This window comes from Pimephales promelas, chromosome 13 (assembly GCF_988280905.1).
Source record: "Pimephales promelas chromosome 13, fPimPro1.hap1.1, whole genome shotgun sequence".
Lineage (NCBI taxonomy): Eukaryota > Metazoa > Chordata > Actinopteri > Cypriniformes > Leuciscidae > Pimephales > Pimephales promelas.
This window is the reverse complement of record NC_142781.1, coordinates 16,259,395-16,282,560: the sequence shown is the minus strand read 5'-3', so window position 1 is coordinate 16,282,560 and position 23,166 is coordinate 16,259,395. Positions and strand designations below refer to the sequence as shown.

At 38.2% G+C, this 23,166-nt stretch overlaps 2 protein-coding genes across 2 annotated transcripts; both read left to right on the top strand.

Annotated features, from left to right (window-relative positions):
- The first annotated feature begins 104 nt into the window (after window positions 1-104).
- On the top strand, window positions 105-11,321 carry LOC148976837 (desmoglein-2.1). The gene is made up of 14 exons (XM_089118533.1): window positions 105-239; window positions 2,031-2,138; window positions 2,557-2,715; window positions 3,034-3,172; window positions 3,335-3,504; window positions 3,590-3,724; window positions 3,829-4,014; window positions 4,533-5,182; window positions 5,451-5,593; window positions 5,853-6,074; window positions 6,168-6,407; window positions 6,501-6,619; window positions 6,719-7,030; window positions 9,057-11,321. The coding sequence occupies exons 1-14, from the start codon at window positions 183-185 to the stop codon at window positions 9,897-9,899; spliced, it is 3,483 nt and encodes a 1,160-aa protein (XP_088974659.1). The 5' UTR covers window positions 105-182; the 3' UTR covers window positions 9,900-11,321.
- A 2,092-nt stretch (window positions 11,322-13,413) lies between these two features.
- Window positions 13,414-20,176, top strand: ttr (transthyretin (prealbumin, amyloidosis type I)). The gene is made up of 4 exons (XM_039693430.2): window positions 13,414-13,522; window positions 15,266-15,405; window positions 16,393-16,528; window positions 17,012-20,176. The coding sequence occupies exons 1-4, from the start codon at window positions 13,457-13,459 to the stop codon at window positions 17,117-17,119; spliced, it is 450 nt and encodes a 149-aa protein (XP_039549364.2). The 5' UTR covers window positions 13,414-13,456; the 3' UTR covers window positions 17,120-20,176.
- Window positions 20,177-23,166: the final 2,990 nt, after the last annotated feature.

Here is a 23,166-nt window from a genome sequence, read left to right as displayed (position 1 = left end):
GTGCACAAGAGAAAGTTCTGTTTCAGATGCCCCACCCAAAAAGTGATCAGTAAACCCCCCCTCCAACCCTCTCCTCAAATCATCTACACAAGCATAGAAACAGCGCAGGACTGAAAGAGAAGAAGGACTGGAGAAGATATGAGAAGAAAGGGCTGACCGCTAACATCTGATCAACAGCTGTCATGTCTCCCATTTGGCTTGGACGAATATGTTTGGTCCTGCTGCTATGCAGGATTGTGGTGAGTGACACTGAACCAACAAGGTGGTTTGGCATCAAATACATTGAACACACTAAATTTTTACTCATTAAACAAAATTAATTATTACAGATAATGTACTTTTGTTGTTTACATGTGTGTATAGTATGTTAACAATACAAGTACATTATCTGTAAACAACAAACACTTGCTGCTCTTGATCATTTTAAAACAGTTTTTCTTCACACAAAACAAAACAATATTTTTTTTTTTCAAAACTTCTGTATGAGATTATACCTTGTTAAATGGATAGATTTTGCCTGATTAGTCCTTAAAAAACAAGTCAAAGTAATATATTGATATAATCCATAAAGTAGCATCATCATGGTAAAATGAAAAAAAAAAAATCATAGTCAATAATAGCTGTGGCCTAATTGTCAACTTATCTGTTGTCAGGATGAGGTAACTGCCACTTATATCACAGTTAATGTAAAAAAAAAATGCCTTTGGAGAGCATAGACTCAAGTTTAAACGTGTACTCTTTGCTACAGCAGCAGATTCTTACAATAGAAAGAGAGAGGTATTGCTGTCACCTCAGGAAGTACGTGTACTAGTTCAGTTTACTGTAAAGAGGACAGGTTTACAGTACACCGTGTATGCGTGTATGTAATATATACATAGCCTATATGTATGTGTGTATAATGTATTTTAGTTTATTTGATATATATGTGCTGCCATGGCCAGTAACTAATTCACAAAAGCATTTACATTTATGGAAAGATAAATGCTTTCATGGAATGCATCAATACATCATTATAGTCCATAATAGATTGTTCACACACTTAAAAATAGCATTTGGATCTGTTTTTATTAACATTAGTTGCCAACCATAAACATTAAAATAGTAGATCAAATCGGCATGACTTCAGATGAAATTGTCACTAAAACGTATAAAGAAAGATCTTCACTTGAATAGTGGGATTAGAGGTAGATATTCTTTATATTTAATGACCAGACAATTTTAGTCTAGTGCAGATAAAAATAATACATTTTTTTTTATTTATGTAAAAATAAATAATACAGAATGTATAGTAAACAATGTAATGCCAGTGCATTGGATGTGTACTTAAAGGAGTAGTTCACTTTAAAAAAAAAAAAAAAAAATTGCTGATAATTTACTCACCCCCATGTTCTCCAAGATGTCCATTTCTTTCCTTCTTCAGTCGAAAAGAAATTAAGGTTTTCGATGAAAACATTCCAGGATTTTTTTCCATATAATGGACTTCAATGGGAACCAAATGGTTCAAGGTCCAAATTAGAGTTTCAGTGCAGCTTCAAAGGGCTTTAAATGACACCAGACGATGAATAAGGCTCTTATCAAGCTAAACGATTGGTCATTTAAAAAATAAAAAAAAAGTTTACGTTTTATAAGCACAAATGCTCACCTTGCTCTGTTCTGTGATGAGCGTTCGTGACTCTCCTGTTCGAACTCGTTCATCAAAATGAACAAATCTTTTTTCGAGTCATGACTCGAAGGGTCCTAGATAAGACCCTCATTCATCGTCTGGTGTCGTTTAAAGCCCTTTGAAGCTGCACTGAAACTCTCATTTGGACCTTGAACCATTTGGTTCCCAATGAAGTCCATTATATGGAGAAAAATCCTGGAATGTTTTCATCAAAAACCTTCACTTCTTTTCAACTGATGAAGGAAAAAACGTGGACATCTTGGATGACATGGGGGTAAATTATCAGCAAAAGTTTTTTTTTTTTTTTTTCAAAGTGAACTACTCCTTTAATGTCGTACATTTAAAAAAAAAAATTCTAATATTTTAGGAATCAAGAGCCAACAGAAGATCTAATCGAAGGAAACGAGAGTGGATTCTTCCACCAACAAGACTGTATGAGAATGTTGACTACACAAAAGTGGAGTATGTGGCAAAAGTAAGCATTTTTCATGTTCTTTTTTCTTTTTTCTGTACATAACTCAAAGACATATTTTACATATGCTTGCACTGAGTGGTGCTAATACCAGTCTTGTCTTGTTTGTGCTGAAAACCTTGAGATCTGGATCTACTGGTTCTTAAAGCTTTCAAACTGCCCTACATATCCCACTCAATATATTCTCCTGAGTCCAGGCAAAACAAAAGCTGAAAGCATTTTTAAATTATGTATTTTAGTTATTATTTATATATTTGCATACAGGGGTGTCGCCAGAACATACACCCCCGGTTTTACGGAACTTCATTATTGTTGATGTTGTTGGTCGAAGTCGCGCAAGGCATTTTGCTTTTAACATTTTTTTTTCTTTCAATCACACATTTTAATACTCAATTTTCACAATCTTGATCTTTTTTTTTAGATCCGGTCTGATAAAGATATTAACTGGCAGATGGTTGAATATGGACTAACAGGTCATGGTGCTGACAAGCCACCATATAATCTGTTTGTAATCAATCCAGAGAATGGCTTTGTTACAGTCACTGGTCTGCTGGATAGAGAGAAAACATCCTTATACAACGTGAGTTTTTCCCCAGGTTTTGGGTAATTCATGTCATTAAATAATGATTGACATAATGACTGCAATACAAGTCCTTAAAGGGATAGTTCACCCAAAAATAAAAATTCTATCATCGTTTATTCACCCTCAAGTTGTTCCAAACCTCTATGTGTTTATTTGTTCTGCTGAACACAGAGGAAGATATTTGGAAGAATGTTTTAATCAAACAGATCTCAATCCCCATTGACTAGTCAACTTGAGGGTGATGAAAGAATTTTCATTTTTGGGTGAACTATCCCTTTAAAAAAAACAAACATCTTTTCTTATTTTTCTCTATAGCTGACTGGCATAGCACGATTTCGTAACGGATCAATAGCTGAAGAAAACATTGAGCTGAAGATTAAAGTTGAGGATCAGAATGATAACTCACCCATATTCAAATTACAAAAGGGATCTGTGAAAGAAAGTAGCAAGATTGGTGAGTTGTGTTATTTTTGTTCCCACATTATTCTTTCTCTTTTCCCAATCAACTGTAGCTGTTTTCCAACCTTCTTAACAACACACAGCATAGTTATATAGACTCCCCTAAATACTTCACATGAATGTCACTATTTTGGTCAACTTTCTTATGACAATACAGGAACGCCTGTTACGCAGATAACAGCGACTGATGCGGACGAGCCAGGCACTATCAATTCCAAGATAGCATACAGTATAATAAAACAAACACCAGCAGAATCCAAATATATGTTCTCCATTGATAAAGCGACCGGGAAAGTCTATGTGAAGGAGAAAACCCTGGATCGAGAGGTAACTGATATGAAAACTGACACTGCATAAGATTGAAACTGCACGGTCATTTAAATTCAGGTTTTTGGCTAATTTTCTTTTACAGAGACACGACACATATACTTTAATAGTTCAGGGAGTTGATATGAATGGAGCTCCATCTGGCAACACAGGAACAGGCACTGTGCAAATTCATATTTTGGACATAAACGACAATGTTCCCACTCTTGAGAAAGAACATGTAAGATCTTAAAACATGCTTGCATGCAAGCAATTGCACCTAAATGTTTTTTGTTTTTGTTTTTTGTTTTTTTATAGTATCAGTCAGTGTCTTTCCTCTGTTAGTATTCAGGCAGTGTTGATGAAGGTGTGACGGATGTGGTTGTCATGAGAATTAAAGCCCTGGACAAGGATCTGAAATTCACTGATAACTGGCTGGCAGTGTTTGATATTAATAAAGGAAATGAAGACGATCTCTTCACTATTGAGACAGACCCTAAAACGAATGAGGGAATTCTAAAACTTGTCAAGGTAAATAATTTTTCTTTACTTTTCATATTATATTTGTTGAGGGGTCAATGACTTGACATGTGTTGTTTTTTTTTGTGTGTGTTAGCTCTTAATTCAATCAGAAATACATTACAAATGCAATCCACACATTACATCAAGACACCTCTTCAAATAAGAATGTTTTTAATTTTTTTTTTTTATTATTATGTTAAAAAGTGTCAGGGTGGTAAAACTGTCCTGATATCATAATGAAGAAGAAGAAAAAAATCGTGTTCGTGTCTAAGTTTATATATATAATCTAAGTCTATATAAGTTACCCTCACATTTCTGAGGAAAATATGTCATTACATTTTCTTGATGGTTATTATAACACGTCATTTTCAGAGTCATTAAATTGAACCTTTTCTTCAGATTTGTGTATTTTTCAGTTTTTTGAGAACTTGGCACATGCATTTTAGATTTTAAAAAGATTATGTTTCCTGTATGTTTTTCCACATATATTATTCATATCTCTTTTTTTCTCTTTTCCATGTCTGAAGCCTGTTGATTTTGAAAAGATCAAAGCATTGGACCTCAGCTTGGTTATATCAAATGTTGCTCCTTTTATAAATGGAAGTGCTTTAGAGCTGGACGTTAATCTGGACAGGGATGGAGTAGGGCCTGGAGCGGGCATGGGAGCAGGGGCCGGGATGGGAACAGGATTGGGAGTGGGGTTAGGAGTAGGGTTAGATGTGGGAGTGGATGCTGGACTGGATGCTGGACTGGATGCTGGACTGGATGCAGGACTGGATGCAGGACTGGATGCAGGACTGGATTTGGGTGCTGGACTGGATGCTGGATTGGGTCTGGGTGCTGGAGTGGATGCAGGTGGTAATACTGGACTTAAACCTGATGGTAAGCCTGGAGCCAAACCTGGCCCCTCACCTGGTGTCAAACCTGGGTCTAAACCAGGAACAAAACCTGGCACTAAACCTTCAGGCAAACCTGGATCTGAGCCTGTTAAAAAACCAGCTGGGAAAGGTTACCCAGTTAAGATCAGTGTAAACAACCTACCCGATGGCCCTATCTTCTCACCTTCTTTAAAAGACTTTCCAGTGTCAGAAGATACAGATAATGAAGATTTCCCAATAGTGCTGGGCACCTTCGCTGCTTTGGATGGTGATACTGGAGAACCAGCTGAAAATGTGAGGTGAGCTCTGATAGCAAGTTCACAAAGTAATGACTTGTATTATAAAGTGCACAGCTTGTTTTATTAATATTAATTATATTATTGCTTCCATTAACTTTTTAATATTACATTATAGTCATTGATTAGATTTTAAAATAATGATATAGAATATCGATTTATATCATTATTATTATTGATGCACATTATCAAATGCAGTATCGTTGTCCGTTTATATGGGGGCCTAATGATCTTTGATCCACTATGTTCATCTCATTGTTTTGATACCCAGGTATGCTAAAGGTCATGATCCCGATAACTGGTTAACCATTGATGAGGAAACTGCCGAGATTAAACTGACGAAGGTTCCTGATCGAGAATCAAAGTTTTTGGTAAATGGAACCTACTTGGCAAAGATTATCTGCATGACTCAAGGCAAGCATCTTTTTTTCATAGGTTATTTTCGTAGGTAATTTTTTCAAAGAGTTGCCGGCTACTGAGGTCGAAAAAGCTGAATTGATTTTGACCTCCAACCTTGCCAGAAAGCCAAGTATTCATGTTCAAAAAAAGCACAGAACCTGTTAAACTACTTTCGAAAGAATGTCAGAAAGTGTTCGGACTGCAAGTCCAGAATGGGGGGTTTTGTAATACACAGAAGGCTGTTAAATGGGTATTTTTCTTACAACATTTTTAGACGTGCCATCTAAGACAGCTACTGGGACAATAGCATTAAAAGTGGAGGACTCAAATGACCACTGCCCCACACTGACCAGCACCCATCATCAAACTTGCGAAAATAATAAAGTGATAAATGTCACGGCTTTCGATGAGGACGCTGATCCAAACGGTGCACCTTACCAGTTTGTTCTGATAGAAGAGGAGAGCATGGGAAAATGGGAGATGGTGCCTATAAACGGTAAAGACAAAAGTTGCTTAAAATATGCTAGACTAGACACACTCGAATGCAGTTTATATGAGTTACCAGAGTGTAATTCTCTCTTATTTGTAGGAACAACTATGAGCTTTCAAGCACAGGAGGCTTTGTGGAAAGGCATCTATGAGCTGACAGTGAAGATCTCTGATGCTCAGGGTCTGTCCTGTCCAGACAACCAAAAGTTTGAGGTAGAAGTGTGCACCTGTGATAAAAAGGGCTCATGTGGGCCGAGGCTAGCCGCACAACGTGGTTTCCCGTTAAAAATAGGAGCACCAGCCATTGGCTTGTTCCTCAGCGGCGCAGCTTTGCTCCTGTGTGAGTTATTCGTGGAGTGTGCGCAACACATTTGTACAGCTTGTCGTGCTTATAGAGATTATAATACAAACTTTGTGTTGCTTGCATTTTCAGTGGTACCTTTCTTACTGATCTTCTGTCAGTGTGGGTCCGTGAGCAAGTTCACAGATTTGCCCTTTGACGCTAAAGAATATCTTATTTCATATCACACTGAAGGCATAGGGGAGGACAAGGTAAGAAAAAGAAATTAACTCGATGCAAATGTAAAATTAGAACTTGAGTTTATGTCATAAAACAAACTTTACAACATGTGGACATGATTTTGTATATAGGAGGTTCCTCTTCTCAACAGCCCTGTTGCTACAATAGACGAAAAACAACTGATCCAGGATGTCAAGGTTTCCAACACAGTATCCACAATGGCCTTTCAAGCTGGTGTTGGTAATGCCAGCAGAATGTTCAACCATGAAATAAACGATAGGTTTACAGAAGCTGACAGCAGGTTTGGGTACCGGCAAAACACCCTTTCAAAGGCCAAACAGCGCAACAGTGTTCTCTATTCTGCATCATTCGTACATGAAAAACAGGACATTTATCAGGATATGGCAGTGGGAGATGAGTTCCTGAATGAATACTACTCTCAGGTATGAGGTTATATCTGTTTCTAGCATCATATTCAAATTTAAATGAATGTAATAACAATTGTGATCATGTTTTTGCTGCATATTGTTTGTATGACTATTCTGGGGAAAATAAGTGATTTTATTAAAGAATAGCTTGACAAATTCTTTCAACATAAATGCATGACCGAATCATACTTTTGAGTAAAACCCTTTCAATTAATCAGTTGATCCAATTGACCAAGCAAGTCAGAAAATGATTAAGGCTGCGTCTCATTTCTCCATCTTACCCCTTACTCTTACCCCTTCCCCTCGGTTTTGCGCGTTCATGTGAGGGGAAGTGGTGTCCCAATTCTCATTTTGATTAAGGGCTAGGGCCAAGGCGTAGGGCTACATAGCCCTTGAAATGAAGTTTACTGAGGACCACACTTGAAACAGAGGGGTAACAAAGACCCCATTTACACCTGGTATTAAAATGCGATCTGTATCCAGATAAGTTATCCGGATAATAAAAAACGCATGTTAATGCAAGGTGTAAATGCGTTGTGATCGGATCGCGATCGGATCTGTCTGACCACATCTGGAGGTAGTCTGGCTCGCATTGTGTCCGGATCTTTACTAGGTGTAAACGCAATCTGGTTGTTGAAACCACATATGTATATTTTACTCCTCCCAAAAAGGCAAAAAATAAACGAGTGAGCTTGTTATATAGGCAATATGTCATGTAATAGTCAGATATGACGGCGCTACTGCGACACACATCACCCATCACCGCAGATGAGCAGCTGAGCGTCTATTCATCGAGCCAACGTGCAAACATCGCAAATAAAAGTGAAAGTAAGTCACAGACGCTTAACACACAATCATCTTCAAGTAAATAAACGAAATTATCTTACCAGCGCTGTTGCCCCTCTCTTATTGATGTCTTTGATTTGGAAATTAGCTGATGATCAACGAAACGCAGCTCAAATCTGTTGCTTTTGGTGGCGTGCAATCCATTAAATCTGCATACGCGGGAGTTTAAGATCGGATTCATATCCGTTTTGCAAAAACACATTTATGTGGCCAGGTGTAAATGGATTCGGTACTTATTATCCGGATAACTTATCTGGATACAGATCGCATTTTAATACCAGGTGTAAATGGGGTCAAAAGTGCCCGCATCAAGCTTTTTATTATGGCTGAATGTCAAACTGTTAAGCAGTCGCACAAATGTAAGTATTACGAAACTCGAGTTTTCTGATACTTTTAATAAAATTCTGAATAAAATGTTGTTCAAGCGGTTTTAATTGTAATATTTTTGTTTCGAAACAGTAGTAAACCGCTAGCAGCTATGCGCTATTTGTCGAGTTGAGCTATCTGATAATCCTTGATATGACACTTCATATTATTTTATTAACTTTGCGTCGCCGTTAAATACAATGAAACAGCAGTTGTATGCGTCTGAGAAACTATTTTCTTCGGATGCCACCCAAGTGTGCAAAGAGAGAGCCCAGACAATTAATAACACAATATGAGACGACGGCATCTTCGTTTGTTTACCTGTATGTCAAAGCTTGTCCCCTCTTTCGTGGCAAGGGAAGATGACGCAAACGGTAATCGAGTGGCATCTCATTTCACCCCTACCCCTTTTCACTCGGTATCGAGGGGCAAGGGGAAGACGCAGACAAAGGGCTAGGGGAAGGGATAAGACAGAGAAATGAGATTGGCTCTAATTCTTAGTTGATTTTAAGTCAACTCACTGAATCAGTGATTTCATGGCAGCATTTGGCTTGGAAGGTTATCTATATTCATCACACAAATCTGTCACGTGACTTTGACTTGGAATATAAGTTATTTTGACCATTTTTAAGCAACATTTATAGTGCTTTTGCAATCATTTGCAGTTTAACACCACAAGCCTCATTTATTTAAATTATATTGAAAAAAGTGGCCAAGATATTCTTCAAACATTAACTTTTTGTGTTCAATAAAAAAAAAAAAGTTCTACAGGTTTGGAATGACATATAGGTAAATAAATGATGCCAGAATTTTCTTTTCTTTACTGCAGAAAGCAAGCTGTGCAGCTGCAAACGCTCCCCTGACAGACGGTCTTCTGGAGTACGAGTACGAGGGTCAAGGCACCCCTGCTAGCTCTGTTGGATGTTGCAGCCTCCTTGAGTCTGACGATGACCTGGAGTTCCTTAACAATCTGGGGTCAAAGTTCCTTACATTAGCGGAGATATGCCATCCTCCAAAGCCTTGCCTATCCCCTCCGAATACTGAGCAAGTAGTCAAATTGGATGAAACCAGCTACAAAAGCGAGAGCTCTGTCAGCACTAGCACCATCCAGGTTACCAAAAAGACTCAACCTCCACAACAGGTACAACAAAGCTCCGTTACCAAATTTGAGACGGTTAATAAATCAGCCACGCTTCCAAGTGCCAAAGCAAGCCAGACACTATTCGTGCAACAGCCTGTATTCTACCTGGTGGAGCAGCAAATGCCAAACACAGTTTTTGTTGAGAGTCCCACTCAGAGTTTGTACGTAATCGATGGCAACCCTGGGATGGAAGGTTTGATGCCCCAAGGCAGAAACGATTCACAGGCGACTCTGTGCCGAGGACAGCAGGCTATGTACGTGATAAATGGAGCGCCTGTAACGGATGTACAGGAACATGAGGCAGTGCTGGGATTTAGCCCTGTCTCATCTAGCATCGGAGCGCCTGGAGGTGTACTGCTAATGCAGACCCATTTTCATGAGAAAGCAGAGCAAAGGGAAACCGGAAGAGCAGCATTGTTGCTTGCTGATGTTCCAGCACTGGCCAAAAAACATAATAAGAAAACACCAGCTGAGCCGCTAGGTATTAAAGTAGTGGAGGCCAAACTAAAAGATCCTGTGTCATCTAAATAGATATAAGGGACATCCAATAAGACAAGCATCTATGACAGAGTCCAAAATTAAGCCCCATTCGAGAAAAATTGGTCGATAGATAGATAGATTTTCCTGAAGGAAAAGGCTGCTTCTTACTCAGAGAAAATGTAACTCACTTTCACTCACTGAAAGATCATTTCTTGCACTGTTCAGTCTGTCCGAGAGAAGGGTGTGTCTATGCAGAGACCATCTGGACATTTGGCCCTGAGGTTCATCGGCATTCACATTGACACACGTGCATGTGGCCAGATGTTCTGACAGCTGATGGAGGAATCGTTTGAGGGACAGTGAACAGTAAAGAACACTATGTGTGTGAGCTAAGTGTTACAGATAGAGAAGAAACTGTACAATAAGTACATAGGAAAAGTAAGAAATCCTCAACACAATTTTAACACAAGCTCACCCATGATGTGAGGGTTTAAAAATTTGACTTTCCCAGATGACAAAAAATATGTTCTCATGAAGTTGCTGTGCTCTGAATGTTTAAATTTAAATAAAAAAAAACCAAACAAGCAAACAAACAAATATTCTTGGTTTTGCAAACATTAAGGAAATGTTCAATTTGATTATTCTTCAAATATTATGGGAACATAACTTTTGAATGTTCTCTATAATTTTTTTTTTACTATAAACAAAATAGCAAAGGTCCAAAGATTTTTGGTAAGACTAAAGGTGGGGGTAACTAACAGCGGGAAAATACTAAACTTTCTCTTTTTTATCAACTTCCAAAATGTATGCTTGTACACAGTGACTGCTCTGTTTTCTCTTTAATTTTATACTAATAATAGTAGTGATTCTGTTGATTATCCAGTGCATGGATTGTCTTTTATTATTGGAGTTTCCAACAATAGTCTTTAATAAAAGTCATTTAATGCTCCAGTTCCGTTGAGTCTTGTTTTTCAAGTGTTAATGCTGTGAGTCATGTGTTGTTAGCTTGCAGCATTCCCGTTACGCCCGAGGAGCTTTTCAAAAGCAAATATTTTTTTTCTCTTTCCACACTACCTGATGAAACCTGCCTAACCAGCAGTTTTCAAATGCAGTCATTTACCTGCAGCATTTAACACGAGTCCTCATGACACAGGGTACGAGCTGAAGAATGAAAATGACACTTTTCAGCAAACATTAGACGTTGTCACTTATGATTTAAGACTAGGCCTACCCAGCATGCTTTGTCTAGTTCAAACTGGATCATGTGAATCACAATGATCAGAGCATGCCTGACAGTTGCAACTATAATGTTCATGTGGTCTCATTTATATTAGAAAGTATTGAGAAAAATTTAGCCAGACCAGAAGCATCCTGTCCTTTCAAAGTTGGCATTTATTCCTGACAAAAACACTTTAACTTAAATGACTTCCAAAAATATATTGAAAAAAAAAAAAGTTTACCTTTTAAAATGAATAGTCTATGTATCTTGTTCTGCTTTGAAACAATATGTATTGTATTGAGAGCTATAGAAATAAAAAATAAAAACAACACTGGAAAATAAATTGCATTGCCTTATTGGTCCTCATGTTGCTGTGGAAAGTCTTATTCGTCCTAGTGAACTGATTAAATAATGTTCCTCTCTCTCATGTTGAGTTAGAAAGTTCAGTTCATTCAAGTGAAAGGATTCATTTTAAACAGTGGTCTGATCCATTTGTAGCACACATATTGTTCACAGATTGAAGCAGCACTATGTAGCTTTTTTCAACCTTTATAATATTTTTTCCAAAACACTTGAGATGGTACATCAACTTACAATAGGTTGAATGACAGATCTGCAATAGCCTGACAGTGTCTGTATCGCTTGGCACTCTGTAACTTTGGGGAACGGGTAGGAACCCGAGCACAAAAAGAACTACAAAATTTGACTGCTTTACGGCATACGTCACTTCCCCCACTTCCTCAAATTCCGGCGCGAGAGCCCAACGAGCGTTTTTTTGTTTTGTTTTACCTCTGTATGTTGTCATGGCTGAAGCAGCGAGTAAAAACAAATGTTAAACGCACGCGCGATCAGTTTATTGTTGGTAATGTGTTGTGTAGCTTCGCCCCTCGCTGCATCCAATGTAGACTGCATTGCTTTCTTTGGAGGGCGCTTAACACAATCAAGCATCCCCGTAGAGCCGGGGCGGGCAGCTCGAGACGTGAAAGTACATATTCTAAATACTAAGTTTGCTACATTCTAGCAAGTAAATAATACATGATTAGACGGACAAAATAATCAGTCAGGATAACTATCCTATGTCTGCAGGCTGATAGTCATGTTTGTTATTTTTCTACTGAACATGTCTTGCCTCAGGCTATTATGCATTTTTTTCCATTTGCAGATTCATCTATGGTAGCTTGATATTATAATATTGATGACATGGCTATTATCTACCACACAAACATTGAATTGAATTAGCATATCCATTATGTAAAACAGCAGCCAATAGGCTAACGTTACTATAAAGACGCTGGATTCTACATGATCTTTTGACGTTTGAAAAAAAATAAATAAAGCCCAAGAAACTAATATTCATATGGCATGCTGAAATATATGCCAATGTACATGGGATGAAGACAACGCTGGCAGTCTGCCCAAGATGCGAGAACTCCTTCCTTCTGAAGAGTTCGGGGGTATCGCTTGTCAACAAATGCACGCATGTATGGGTATTCCCTGGTGTAACAATGACAGATTTTACGACAGTAGTAGAAAACAATACTGTTTCCCAACTGTAGGGAGACCCCGAGAGCAAAATTTCAAAAGTAACATAATGCTGCTTTAAACTCTCTGCATATTCTATCGACTTGATAAAATGTCGATGTATTTGTTGTGTTTAGTATAAATTTACATGTTTAAGTTTGGTATTGGTATAAGCAGCTGCCTAACTCACTGACAAAAATAATATATTACCATATCCAAATTTTTTCAGTGCAATCAAAGTTGCACTTTCTGTGCATGAGACCAACAAGCCTTTCCTTTTCCTTGCTGTGCCTGGTTTTGTTTAAAAGAACAATGAGATTGACTTCTGTCTCACCCAACTACGGGCCAGTTGTGAATTTGTTATGAATCTGCTCACAAGCAAAGGAATTCTGCAGTGTTCCACTTATATGCGATTCAATGCCTTGAGCAAAACAGCTAATCTTATGAAAATATGTGAAAAACAAGTGTGCACTCGCCTTTCAAGGGGTATCTGTACACTTTTCTTTGAAATATCAATAATAGCTCAGACCCTCAAATTTGTGCTGCTCAGAAATATTTCACCAGTGAGTCTGAACTAAGGTCCTTAGAAAGTAAACAGACAATGATCAGATCGCATATATAATGAAGGAACTTTGGGAATCAGCATTCATGAAATGCGCAAATTCCATGAACTGTGACGTTTAATAGATATGGGCTCATGCCCTTGATTGTTTCCACTGGATTAACCAAAATTGTATGGAGTTACTCATTCCCCTGTTTATTTACTGTGTCAACAGGGTGCCTCAAACACCCCCTCGGGTCACCTGATGACAGGGTCAGCAACTGTATAAAGGTTATTTTGGGTGTTATCTCACAGTGGTGCTCCAACATGGCTAAAGCAGTGATTTGTGTGCTTCTCCCATTTCTGGTTGCCTTCTGTAGATGTGCTCCAGTGGTAAGTTCAATTGCTTATGCCTATGGAATAGAGCTAACACAGGAACTGGCACCTTTTTTAGCACTCAAATAACATTTTAGTATCATTAAATTGACCAGTTCAGAGCTAAGAGAAAGTGAAATTGTATGCCGTCTTAGATATGTTGTATGTCACATATATCATATCTTATATGGAGTTCTAACCCTAACTCTTAATTTGAATTTCGCACCAAGAAAAAAAGTGTTGGAAATATTTTTTGTTTGCATTTCTTATCTTCTTATGACGCTAGTAACCACACTCAGTGTATTTTTTTTTTTCAACACATCCCATAATTTTTTAAATATCAGCCTCTACCAAATGGTTGAGATGTCACTTAATGGTAATAAATGGTACCGGAATTCATTGGTTGAGCATTTTTTTGAAAAATTATTAAAAATAGTTTTTTTTCACAGCACCAAGTATCATCATTTTGTAAAGTTAAAGCTTTTACAGTGTAATATGTAAAAAAAAAATAATAAAAAAATTATATATATATATATATATATATGCATGCTTAGCTTGCAAGATTTCACCAAAATCAGTTCACATGGCTGGGGTGATTTATTTGTTTCTGACATCCCTGTTAGAAGAAGTGTTGTGACAAGTGCTTTTGATTGACACTTTGAAATCTAGTGGATTTTTTTTTTTTTGGCATAATACACCTCAACCAGATGATAGAGATGGCTCAATCAGTTTGAGTTAAGTTAGGTACTCCTCTCAATAAAATATAGTGACTCAGAATGTGCTCAACCGTTTGGTTGAGAAGTCAGTTAAAGGGTTAAAAAATAAAGGAACTTTAACACCTATTGAATTTTCCTGATTTACCAACGTTTCTTTAAGAGGAAAAGGGTTCTTTAGATTATTAAGATGTTCTTCATACAAAAAGAAAAATTGTACTTTTAAAAGTTTATTGGAAAGTTTTTTTCTGGGAACCAAAAAATGGTTATTCTAAGGTATCACTGTCAAACCCCCCTTTTGGAACCCCTCATTTTAATAGTCTACATAAATGGTATTTATTTATTAGTAAAATGTCTCATATCTGACAGTTGCTATGAGAGGTCAAAATGTGGCAGCCATAGGCTCTGTTTCAGCTAAATGTGCTGGTTTAAGCAGTTGATAGTAAGAAAGACTAGCCAATCAAAAATGAGGCTTTCTGCCTTATTTTGCATGGGTGTGTCTACTGATGTCTTTGGAAGGCGAAATTTTGAAAAGAGGCTGTGAATTTAAATAACTGAAATGTACAGCACCTTAAAGTTATATTTAACTTGGCATTGCATCAAAATCTATGAAATGTACATGGAAGATAAAATGTCTCCTAAATTGGCCCCTCCTGGGTGAGACAAGGTACTTTCTGTTGTTGGACAGGCTAACATAAAGGTCGCAAGGTTATCTGCATTCTGCCATAGTACTGCAGTACACTATACCTGGAAAACACACATATAGACAACTGTACGTCCAGGTGGTCACTGACCCAACAAATGGCTCTGAGCTGATACATCTACTTCTATTACATTTTACATGTATTCATTTAGCAGAGCCTTTTATCCAAAGAGACTTACAAATGAATACAACAAGTGGTTAATCTTAAGACAAGATCATTAAAGAAACGTTTTAAAAAATTTTTTTAGGCCTAAAACCAGCACAAATAAGACTAAGGACTTAGACAGAAAAGCTAAAGCATGTTTGATTGCATATTGTTAGAGAGCCGCTTTGAATGTGTTCCAGGGTTTTCATGGTGGTTCGGATGCTCACTGCCCCCTCACGGTAAAGATCCTAGATGCCGTGAAAGGGATTCCCGCTGGAAACATAGCTCTGGGTGTGTATCGTCAAGATCAAAGTGGGACATGGGAAAAGATAGCGAGTGGGTAAGATCACACCAACTATCATGCTGTATATTATCCTAATTCTAATATATAATAATATTTTTTTATACTATATATAATATAATTTAATTAAATTAATCATTTAAAATATTTCATCTATAATACCAAACTCTGAGTCTGGAATGGCATAATTGAAGTGTTTTCTTTCTTGCGGGGGGCACTTGTCTGAAGTATAAAATCATTGGTAACCCGTAAGCCATATAGATTTACCCGTAAACATTGAAAATGTTTAACAAACACTTTTATTGTTCGGGCTTCAATTTGCAAATGCCAGGAATATTCTCCACAACAGAGCGAACTGCATCCCTTGTCTCCATATCCGCAGTCGTTTGTGATTTCCCTAACCTAAAATACAATCGCTTAACGTCTCCGTCACGGCTCTCAGCCTGCCCTCTGTTCGTTGATTGGCGGGCTGTTTTCAGGCCGGAGGAAAACTGAGAGATAGGTCGCTATCTCAGACTGAGTACAGAAGCGAACTGAAATTGAGCGGAGTTTGTCTAAGTTGGTCTAAGTCGGCATTTTGAAATCGAAAGCTAGGCTCCGGTGGGAAGAACCCCGGAATTACAGATAGACAACAATGCCTTGGAGTACCAACCTGAAGCTGCTGCGATGTTAATATCCAATATAGTATATGTATATAGTTCGTTTCTGCTTCTTTTTTTACGTTCTGAATTTTATATATATATATATATAAATTATTTAGAAATGAATTTCACTGTATATAGTCTAAAGTATGAAAGAAATGCATGTACATTTTTAGAATAACTAATTTCTACATTAAACACAACAACAATATGTCAAATTAAAAAAATGTGTTCCAGTGATGGCAAAGTTAGAGCATTTTGTCTTCGTAGAAAAGTTTTGGCTGCTCTATTCACTCTGCTCCCGTTTTCATTTTAGTCACATCCACATGATTCCTCTTGCCTGTTGCTGTCTGTCATTATCATTAATCATCTTTCTCATACACAGGAAAGTGGATATGACTGGGGAGGTGCACAACTTGATCACCGAGAAGGAGTTCATTCCTGGTGTGTATCGGGTGGAGTTTGACACTAAAGCCTACTGGAAGGAAGAGGGTCGCACACCATTCCACCAGATGACTGATGTATGTAGGGCTGTGATGACACTTCTATATTCATGAGTGTTTATTGGTTGCTAAGTGATAGGTAATTGTTGTTTCAACTTTCAAGGCATCATTAGGATAGATTAGGACGACTTGGGATTACTCTATAATTGTTTTTATTATGCTTTTTTTTTTTTGCATACACTCTTGCAGCAAATATGTTTAAATGAATACCCTGAATGATTGTCTTGGATGTGAACCAAGAGCTATATTAACTGTGGGGAGGTAAATATTTAGGAACCTATATCTTGTTTTCTATAGACACACAGTATGGACCAGTTTTAGATAAGAGGACAGATCATTCAAGGACAACACATGCATGCATGCATGTACAGACATACAGAGCACACAAACACTGACATAAAGAGTGAAGTGACCGGTACACCCATGTGTAAAGACCCTTTTGTCTTTCAGGTTTGTTTGTGTTGGAAGGTGTTTCTCAGTGGCTCTTGTGTGTTTTTGCAGGTGGTGTTTGAGGCTCATGCGGAGGGGCATCGGCATTACACTCTGGCTCTTCTTCTGAGCCCCTTCTCGTACACCACAACAGCAGTGGTCGTCAAAGCACACGAGTGACATCACACACCAAATTGGTCCACATAAACTTAAACGGAGACATTAACCTACTTTACATTCCAGGTCCAAGATTCACACCTTTTGTAATGCCAGGTTAAGAAATATTACAAGGGATTAAACTAAAAAAAAAATTTAAATTATTGGATTACCATTTCGATTACTGACGTTTTAGCGTGCATATTTGTGGATATAATACAAAGAATATTCCACACATTTAAAGTCCAAAAACACTTATGCATCCTAGATCAGGGGTTTTCAACCTTTTAGGATATGTGCGCGTGGAGTTTGAGATGTCTATCAACTCGTCTAATTGCAATGAAAAAATAATTCCGTCCCATATTCTCTCAATTAGTTGACATTTGATGTCAGTTACCATTTCAGTAATACGGCGGCTCGTAGTGTTGTCTGATAGTGGAATTTGTTTAACGTCACTGGCAAACTTATCTCCAAACATATTTCTACAAATGGCCATTGCTGCTCTGCAGTTGTGTGAGGCTTTTTGTCCTTGGCAACTACATTCGCCACCTCATATAATGCTGTAAGCGCTTTGACTGCCACAGTGGTTTGGCTGGTCGGGTTTAAATTTTTGAATCCTGATTCTTTACGGTGAAAAAAAGTCAACCAGTTTCACTTTTAACGTTGGGTGTTTGGTTTGTAAGTGACGTATTAGTTTCACAGGTTTCAAATTGTCATTTGCAAGCACCTCAGAACAAACAAAACACTGTGGACGTGGTTTGTAATAAGTGTGATGCACGTGAATCCGTATTTTCTGTACTGTTCGTCATACTTTCATTGTTTTGATGCACCCAGGCCTTAGGTATTTGCCATTAATCCTCTCTGCGTGGAAAACCCCATTGACGTGGAGGGTTCGACATCAAATTGCGGAAGTTGTACGGGTTCAGTCAGACACTCTTCTTTTTTTCACCCGTTTTATCACTGGTATCATTACGTTTAAGCCACCGATCCATTATTGATTTTAATTTTTTTTTTATATTTAGCTTGAACTCGATCAAGTCAACTCTGCACCTCTGCTCTGTAGCCAACTAAGATGTAAAGGTCGCCCTGCCTGATTAGATGCTGGACTAATCAGATTGCACTCTCTATTGGATGACTAAATATTTGCTATCTTACATTCACGTTGCACTTAAAGAGATACTTCACCTCTAGAAACATGAATACTTCAAATAAAAAAAATTTCAAATAATAGCCGAGTCCCAAATAGGCGCCTGTCTCTTTTACAAGCCTGGTGTGGCTGCAGGTTTGGCTAAATAAAGGCCGATCTCAAATCGAGGCCGGGTCTGTTTTTTAGTTTCGAGTTGTAGGCTATTTAATCTAATAAAACCCATCAAATCGTCCACCAAAAACGGACGCCGAAGCCTCTTCTGATCGTGAGTGATGTAGAATAGAATGACAGCTACGCTTGACGAAAGAGAGACAGAGAGAGAGAGAGAGACCCCCAGCCGCGCAGGCGTACTCTCACTCTCACGACTTCAAACAACACAAGCACTGTCTTGCTCTCTCTCCTTCGCGCATATTAATCCAAATCAATTGACACAATAGTAAAAAGTCGGAAGACGGCAGTTTCACGTGGGGCATTTGGAGATTTTTAGAGATTAGACACTCGGACTACCTCAACACGAAATTATAAAGGCCTGTCTCATATAGACACCTGTCTCAAAAACAAGCTGGTGCAGTTCGACGATTTGGGAAAATAAAAGCCCAGGCTATTATTTTAAGTTTTATGGTATGTATTTAAAATGGGTTATTTATTTAGAAGAAATGTGAAATTATTTTTGAATTTGGAGCTTTCTAGACTGAGAAAAGCCCAAAAATGTATTTTGGCTTATGTGGATGAAAGACAACAACTCCCAGAATGCACTTGCTTCGCTGCCCTAGGAGGCCATGCCTACCGGTAACAAAGCACAGTAGTTAAACAAGTCAAGGCTACTAGTGACTCTCCGTGATGAGTCTGCCCGAAAATGTGTTTCGAGATCGCGCAAAATGTCCGGGGTTCGGTTTTTCCGTTCTACAGTCGCCATTCATTATGTTTACTGTGGCAAGCAGGACGAGTGAGGGCCACGGGAGAACGGCGCGAGACTGGTGGCGTGATTACCGATGAGCGACACCTGTGAGACGCACTGGTCTTGTATCTCTCGGAGGAGCCGGAATTTTCTTAGCAATATTAAAACGCACATCAACCGATCACTTAGCGTTCATATAAACACTAAATTAAGCTGAATTCAGTTAGATTGAAACAAAAGGTGTGCATGTAAACAATGAATAGCGACTGCAGAGAGCAAAATCTGAATCCCGGAGATCGTTGGCCGGACATGTCGGGAAAAAAAAGGGCGGTAATCTCTACTACTCCGCTTTCTCCTACTACTCAGCTTTCTCCACAGAACAAGAGCCTGCTAGCTTAACTTCCAAAAAAATAGATGGCTGACACTATGTGTACATTCTGTGAGTGAGATCCCACTCTCTATGGGTGGGTTGATAAAATGCGGGACAGACCCTACTACTGGCTGTAGTCTCAGACCCTACTACTGGCTGTAGTCTTTAGCCTCTGGCCAAAAAATCCAAAATGACGATTTTTGCGTTATCGGAGGATTTTGTCCTCCAAAAAAAAATACATAAATCTCTCGTCCCAGGGGGATATGAGGGTGGAAAGTATGGTCATTCGAAAATACAACAGGTTTTCTACTAATACAAAGCTTAATGTTAAATTCTGAAGTATTTCTTTAAGCCTCTGAATTCACAGTTTCTCGTCCCCCCCTTAACAAGTGTTGGTGCCCCCCTAGGGCCGCCACAGGTTGAAAACCCCTATCCTTGATAACCATTTTAAAGAAACTTACACATTGTTGACTTACAAATTGTTTTCTGTTTATATCACTCATACCAATTGCATCATCTAGAGTCTGGCAATTATTGAATTCGATTTAAACCATGAATTATGTTGCAGTCTCTTTAGTCAAGTTTATTTGTATAGCACTGTTCACAAAACCTAGTATTGTATACCATAGAGCAAATTATGATTAAATAAAATGATCACACAACAGATCCTCTGTATTTAATATCTAGTTATATTGTATTTATTGTGCTACTGTATGTTACAGAACATATCTCAGTGCCACATTGACTCAGGCGCATGTCTGAGTGTTCAAAGGCAATTAAAGGGATAGTTCACCCTAAAATGAAAATGTAAAAAATGACTCACCAACTGCCATAAGCCCAGTGATGGGAGTAAGTCACACGTGTTCAAGTCAAAAGTAAGTTTCAAAGTCCCTACCATCAAGTCTCAAGCAAGTCTAAGTCGCAGTACACACAACCAAGTCAACTGAAGTCAGTGGTTCACTTCAAGCAAGTCAAGTCCTACTAAGGGTCAAGTCGAAGTCAAGTTACAATACCAAACAGAAAAAAAGAGTTTATACCTATGGATCCAACATGGCAGCAGACGCAAATTTACCTTTCTATGTAGCCTTACAGTAGAGATCCACTTTTGCGACACCTCCCCATATTTGTACTTTGATGGGCGTTCCTCAAGTTTACCGCTATGGGCGTGGTTTTGAGCCAGCGGCACCCTCAGGATGCAGATCCACTAGTCCATGCGATTCTTCTGTCGCGCCGCGCTCCGTTTTATTGGGTGACTTTAACGCGCCCGCAAAGCATCCAGGAAAGGCGGCGCTTCATTTGGAAAAATGCTGTGCATCTCAGTGTTCATTTTGACAGCAAATTTTGATTTAATTTTAGTCATAGTCTTGTGACCAAAATGTCATTTTAGTTTTAGTCATATTTTAGTCACCTGAATTGTTTCAGTTTGTTAATTTTAGTTTTTTGATTTTTTAAGTTTAAACATGCAATAAGATCAAGACCACTGTGACTTAAAAAATATCTTAAAATTTAATAAAACCCCTTTTCCTAAAGTAAAACACAGTCTTCTTTTCAATAAATGATATATATGCATTCTTTATAACTACATATTGTTAGGATTGTACTATATAACCATAACCAGCATCTAAATGAGGACATTAATAATGAACAATCTTTGAAATCGTATACCCTAGCTTTAAACTTGACGCGTCCGTATGAGCCCAAAGGTGCGCACGGCAAAAGTGGCATATTGTAACAGCGCGTGTGCCTTCACAACCCTATACCATTTACTACATACAATAGGCTTTTTTTTACTGATTTTTAAAACTCTTCGCGATCGACTTAAAATGCTTTCAAGATCGACTTGTCAACCGCGATCAACGGGTTGGTGATACCTGTATTATACTTATGGTCAATGATAAGAGTAATAATCAGCTGTCTCTCGAACAAAACCAGCACATTTATCCCCACATAGCAAACCCATAACACAGCGAGGGAGAATAAAGTTACATGAAACAATCCAACTACATATTTACACCACTGACAAGGGAAAAGTCACTACTCACCATGTCTATGGCTTCTAACTTTCTGCTGCTTCTCTTTCAAGGTAGTGACGAAACGTGCTCTGTAGCGCCATTTGTTCACGGTCATCTAAGGTAGAAACATGACATCACAATATGTCAACCTTCATAGAAGGGGGTGCCCGCGGTTAGGCCGTGTGTCCACCAAAGCGCTCGGCACTTCAGCGTGAAAAAAAAAAACGCTCAGTGCCTTGTTACGCTCATGCCGTTTAAAAAACGTGCCGCTCCCATTGAAAACAATTGAAAACGTACGCCAGGCGCGTGGAAAAACCCTTTGGTGGACACACGGCCTTATGTAGATAAATGTCTCATTGTAAGGTAATAAAGACAATACAGTTTATTAAGTAAGTTCTTTATACACCACTGAAAACATAGTTATGAATGTCATATCGGTCTTTGTCAGGTGACGTCACACTCGTGATACACGAAGTGCATTATGGGCGTAGCCGCCATTTCGATGCTGGGGTTTTCTGTTGTTGGAGAATTGTTTTTTTCATTCTTTTTTTCAAAATAAACCATTCTTAACATGACACTATCATCATCATGAATACAGAAAACCTATCTTTGCTGTTACTAACTTCACAGGATTTATTTACATTCCTACCGAAGGATACAGTAACTTGGTGAAATGTCCGGAAAGAAATGTCTGAATGGATGACAATTTCTAAAAAAAACAAAAAAAAAAACAGTCCCTGCCACATTTATTGAGTTTAGTGCGGTACGGCATTTTCTCAGTTTTCTTGTGCTTCTGCAGTTTTGAGAGTTATTTACTTGTTATCTCGTAATCTATTCAATGCTAACACAAGCCGTTTCTCAATATGCGTACTTGTCTGTACTTGTGTTCTTGTGGACTTGTGAAACGTCATCAGTCGTTGCCGCAGTACTGTTCCAATTCAAAGTTCACATCTAGCCAAGTCCACTTCAAATCCCCGGATGTGTTCTTGATCCACGCTGTTTACCGAGGATGCATCGAGAGGTGACTTGTGGACTTGAGATAGCCAGGTAACCCAGAATGCACCTCGCACCAACCAGCAAGCGTCAATAGGAGAGGAGAAAGTCCACGAAATATCAAAATACTACTGTTATTGAGTCATGAAATGTAATTTTAAGAGTGTTTCAGGCGAGAATGTGGTTGTTTAAATCTCAAATCTGTAGTTTATTTATAAAGATAGCGCCTATCTGAAAAATGCATCTGACGTTAATCGGAGTTCTGACATCCAAGTCTTCAACGGACACTCAGCGGGATCAACCCCGACTGGAACAGGCTAGTGCTTCTGACGTTTGCCGCCGGCTCTGATCTCTCTAGTCTAGTGGATAAACCTTGAAGTATAATTCGTCTTGTGTATAAGTCTATCTTTGGTCTCATTAAAATATAGTTTGTTCCATGGCGCAAAAAAAAAAAAAATAGTTTTTGAGGTTTCATGGCTATTTAACTTCAACAACATTTTTTTTTTATATCATCTTCACTATATGAACAATAAAATAAAATGACAACCCTGTCTCTGTTTGATAAATGTCAATAAAAATCAATGTTTCATATTTTTTAAATGAAAACAAAAAGATCATGTTCATTTTGTTATAAATATATATGCAGTGAAG

Bases quoted from the DNA above. Each gene is read 5' to 3' on its own strand.
- LOC148976837 (XM_089118533.1), top strand. From the start codon at position 183: ATGTCTCCCATTTGGCTTGGACGAATATGTTTGGTCCTGCTGCTATGC. The intron at 4,015-4,532 runs GTAAATAATTTT...CCATGTCTGAAG, and splicing joins GAATTCTAAAACTTGTCAAG to CCTGTTGATTTTGAAAAGAT. The intron at 5,594-5,852 runs GCAAGCATCTTT...CAACATTTTTAG, and splicing joins GATTATCTGCATGACTCAAG to ACGTGCCATCTAAGACAGCT.
- ttr (XM_039693430.2), top strand. From the start codon at position 13,457: ATGGCTAAAGCAGTGATTTGTGTGCTTCTCCCATTTCTGGTTGCCTTC. The intron at 13,523-15,265 runs GTAAGTTCAATT...AATGTGTTCCAG, and splicing joins TCTGTAGATGTGCTCCAGTG to GGTTTTCATGGTGGTTCGGA. The intron at 15,406-16,392 runs GTAAGATCACAC...TCTCATACACAG, and splicing joins TGGGAAAAGATAGCGAGTGG to GAAAGTGGATATGACTGGGG.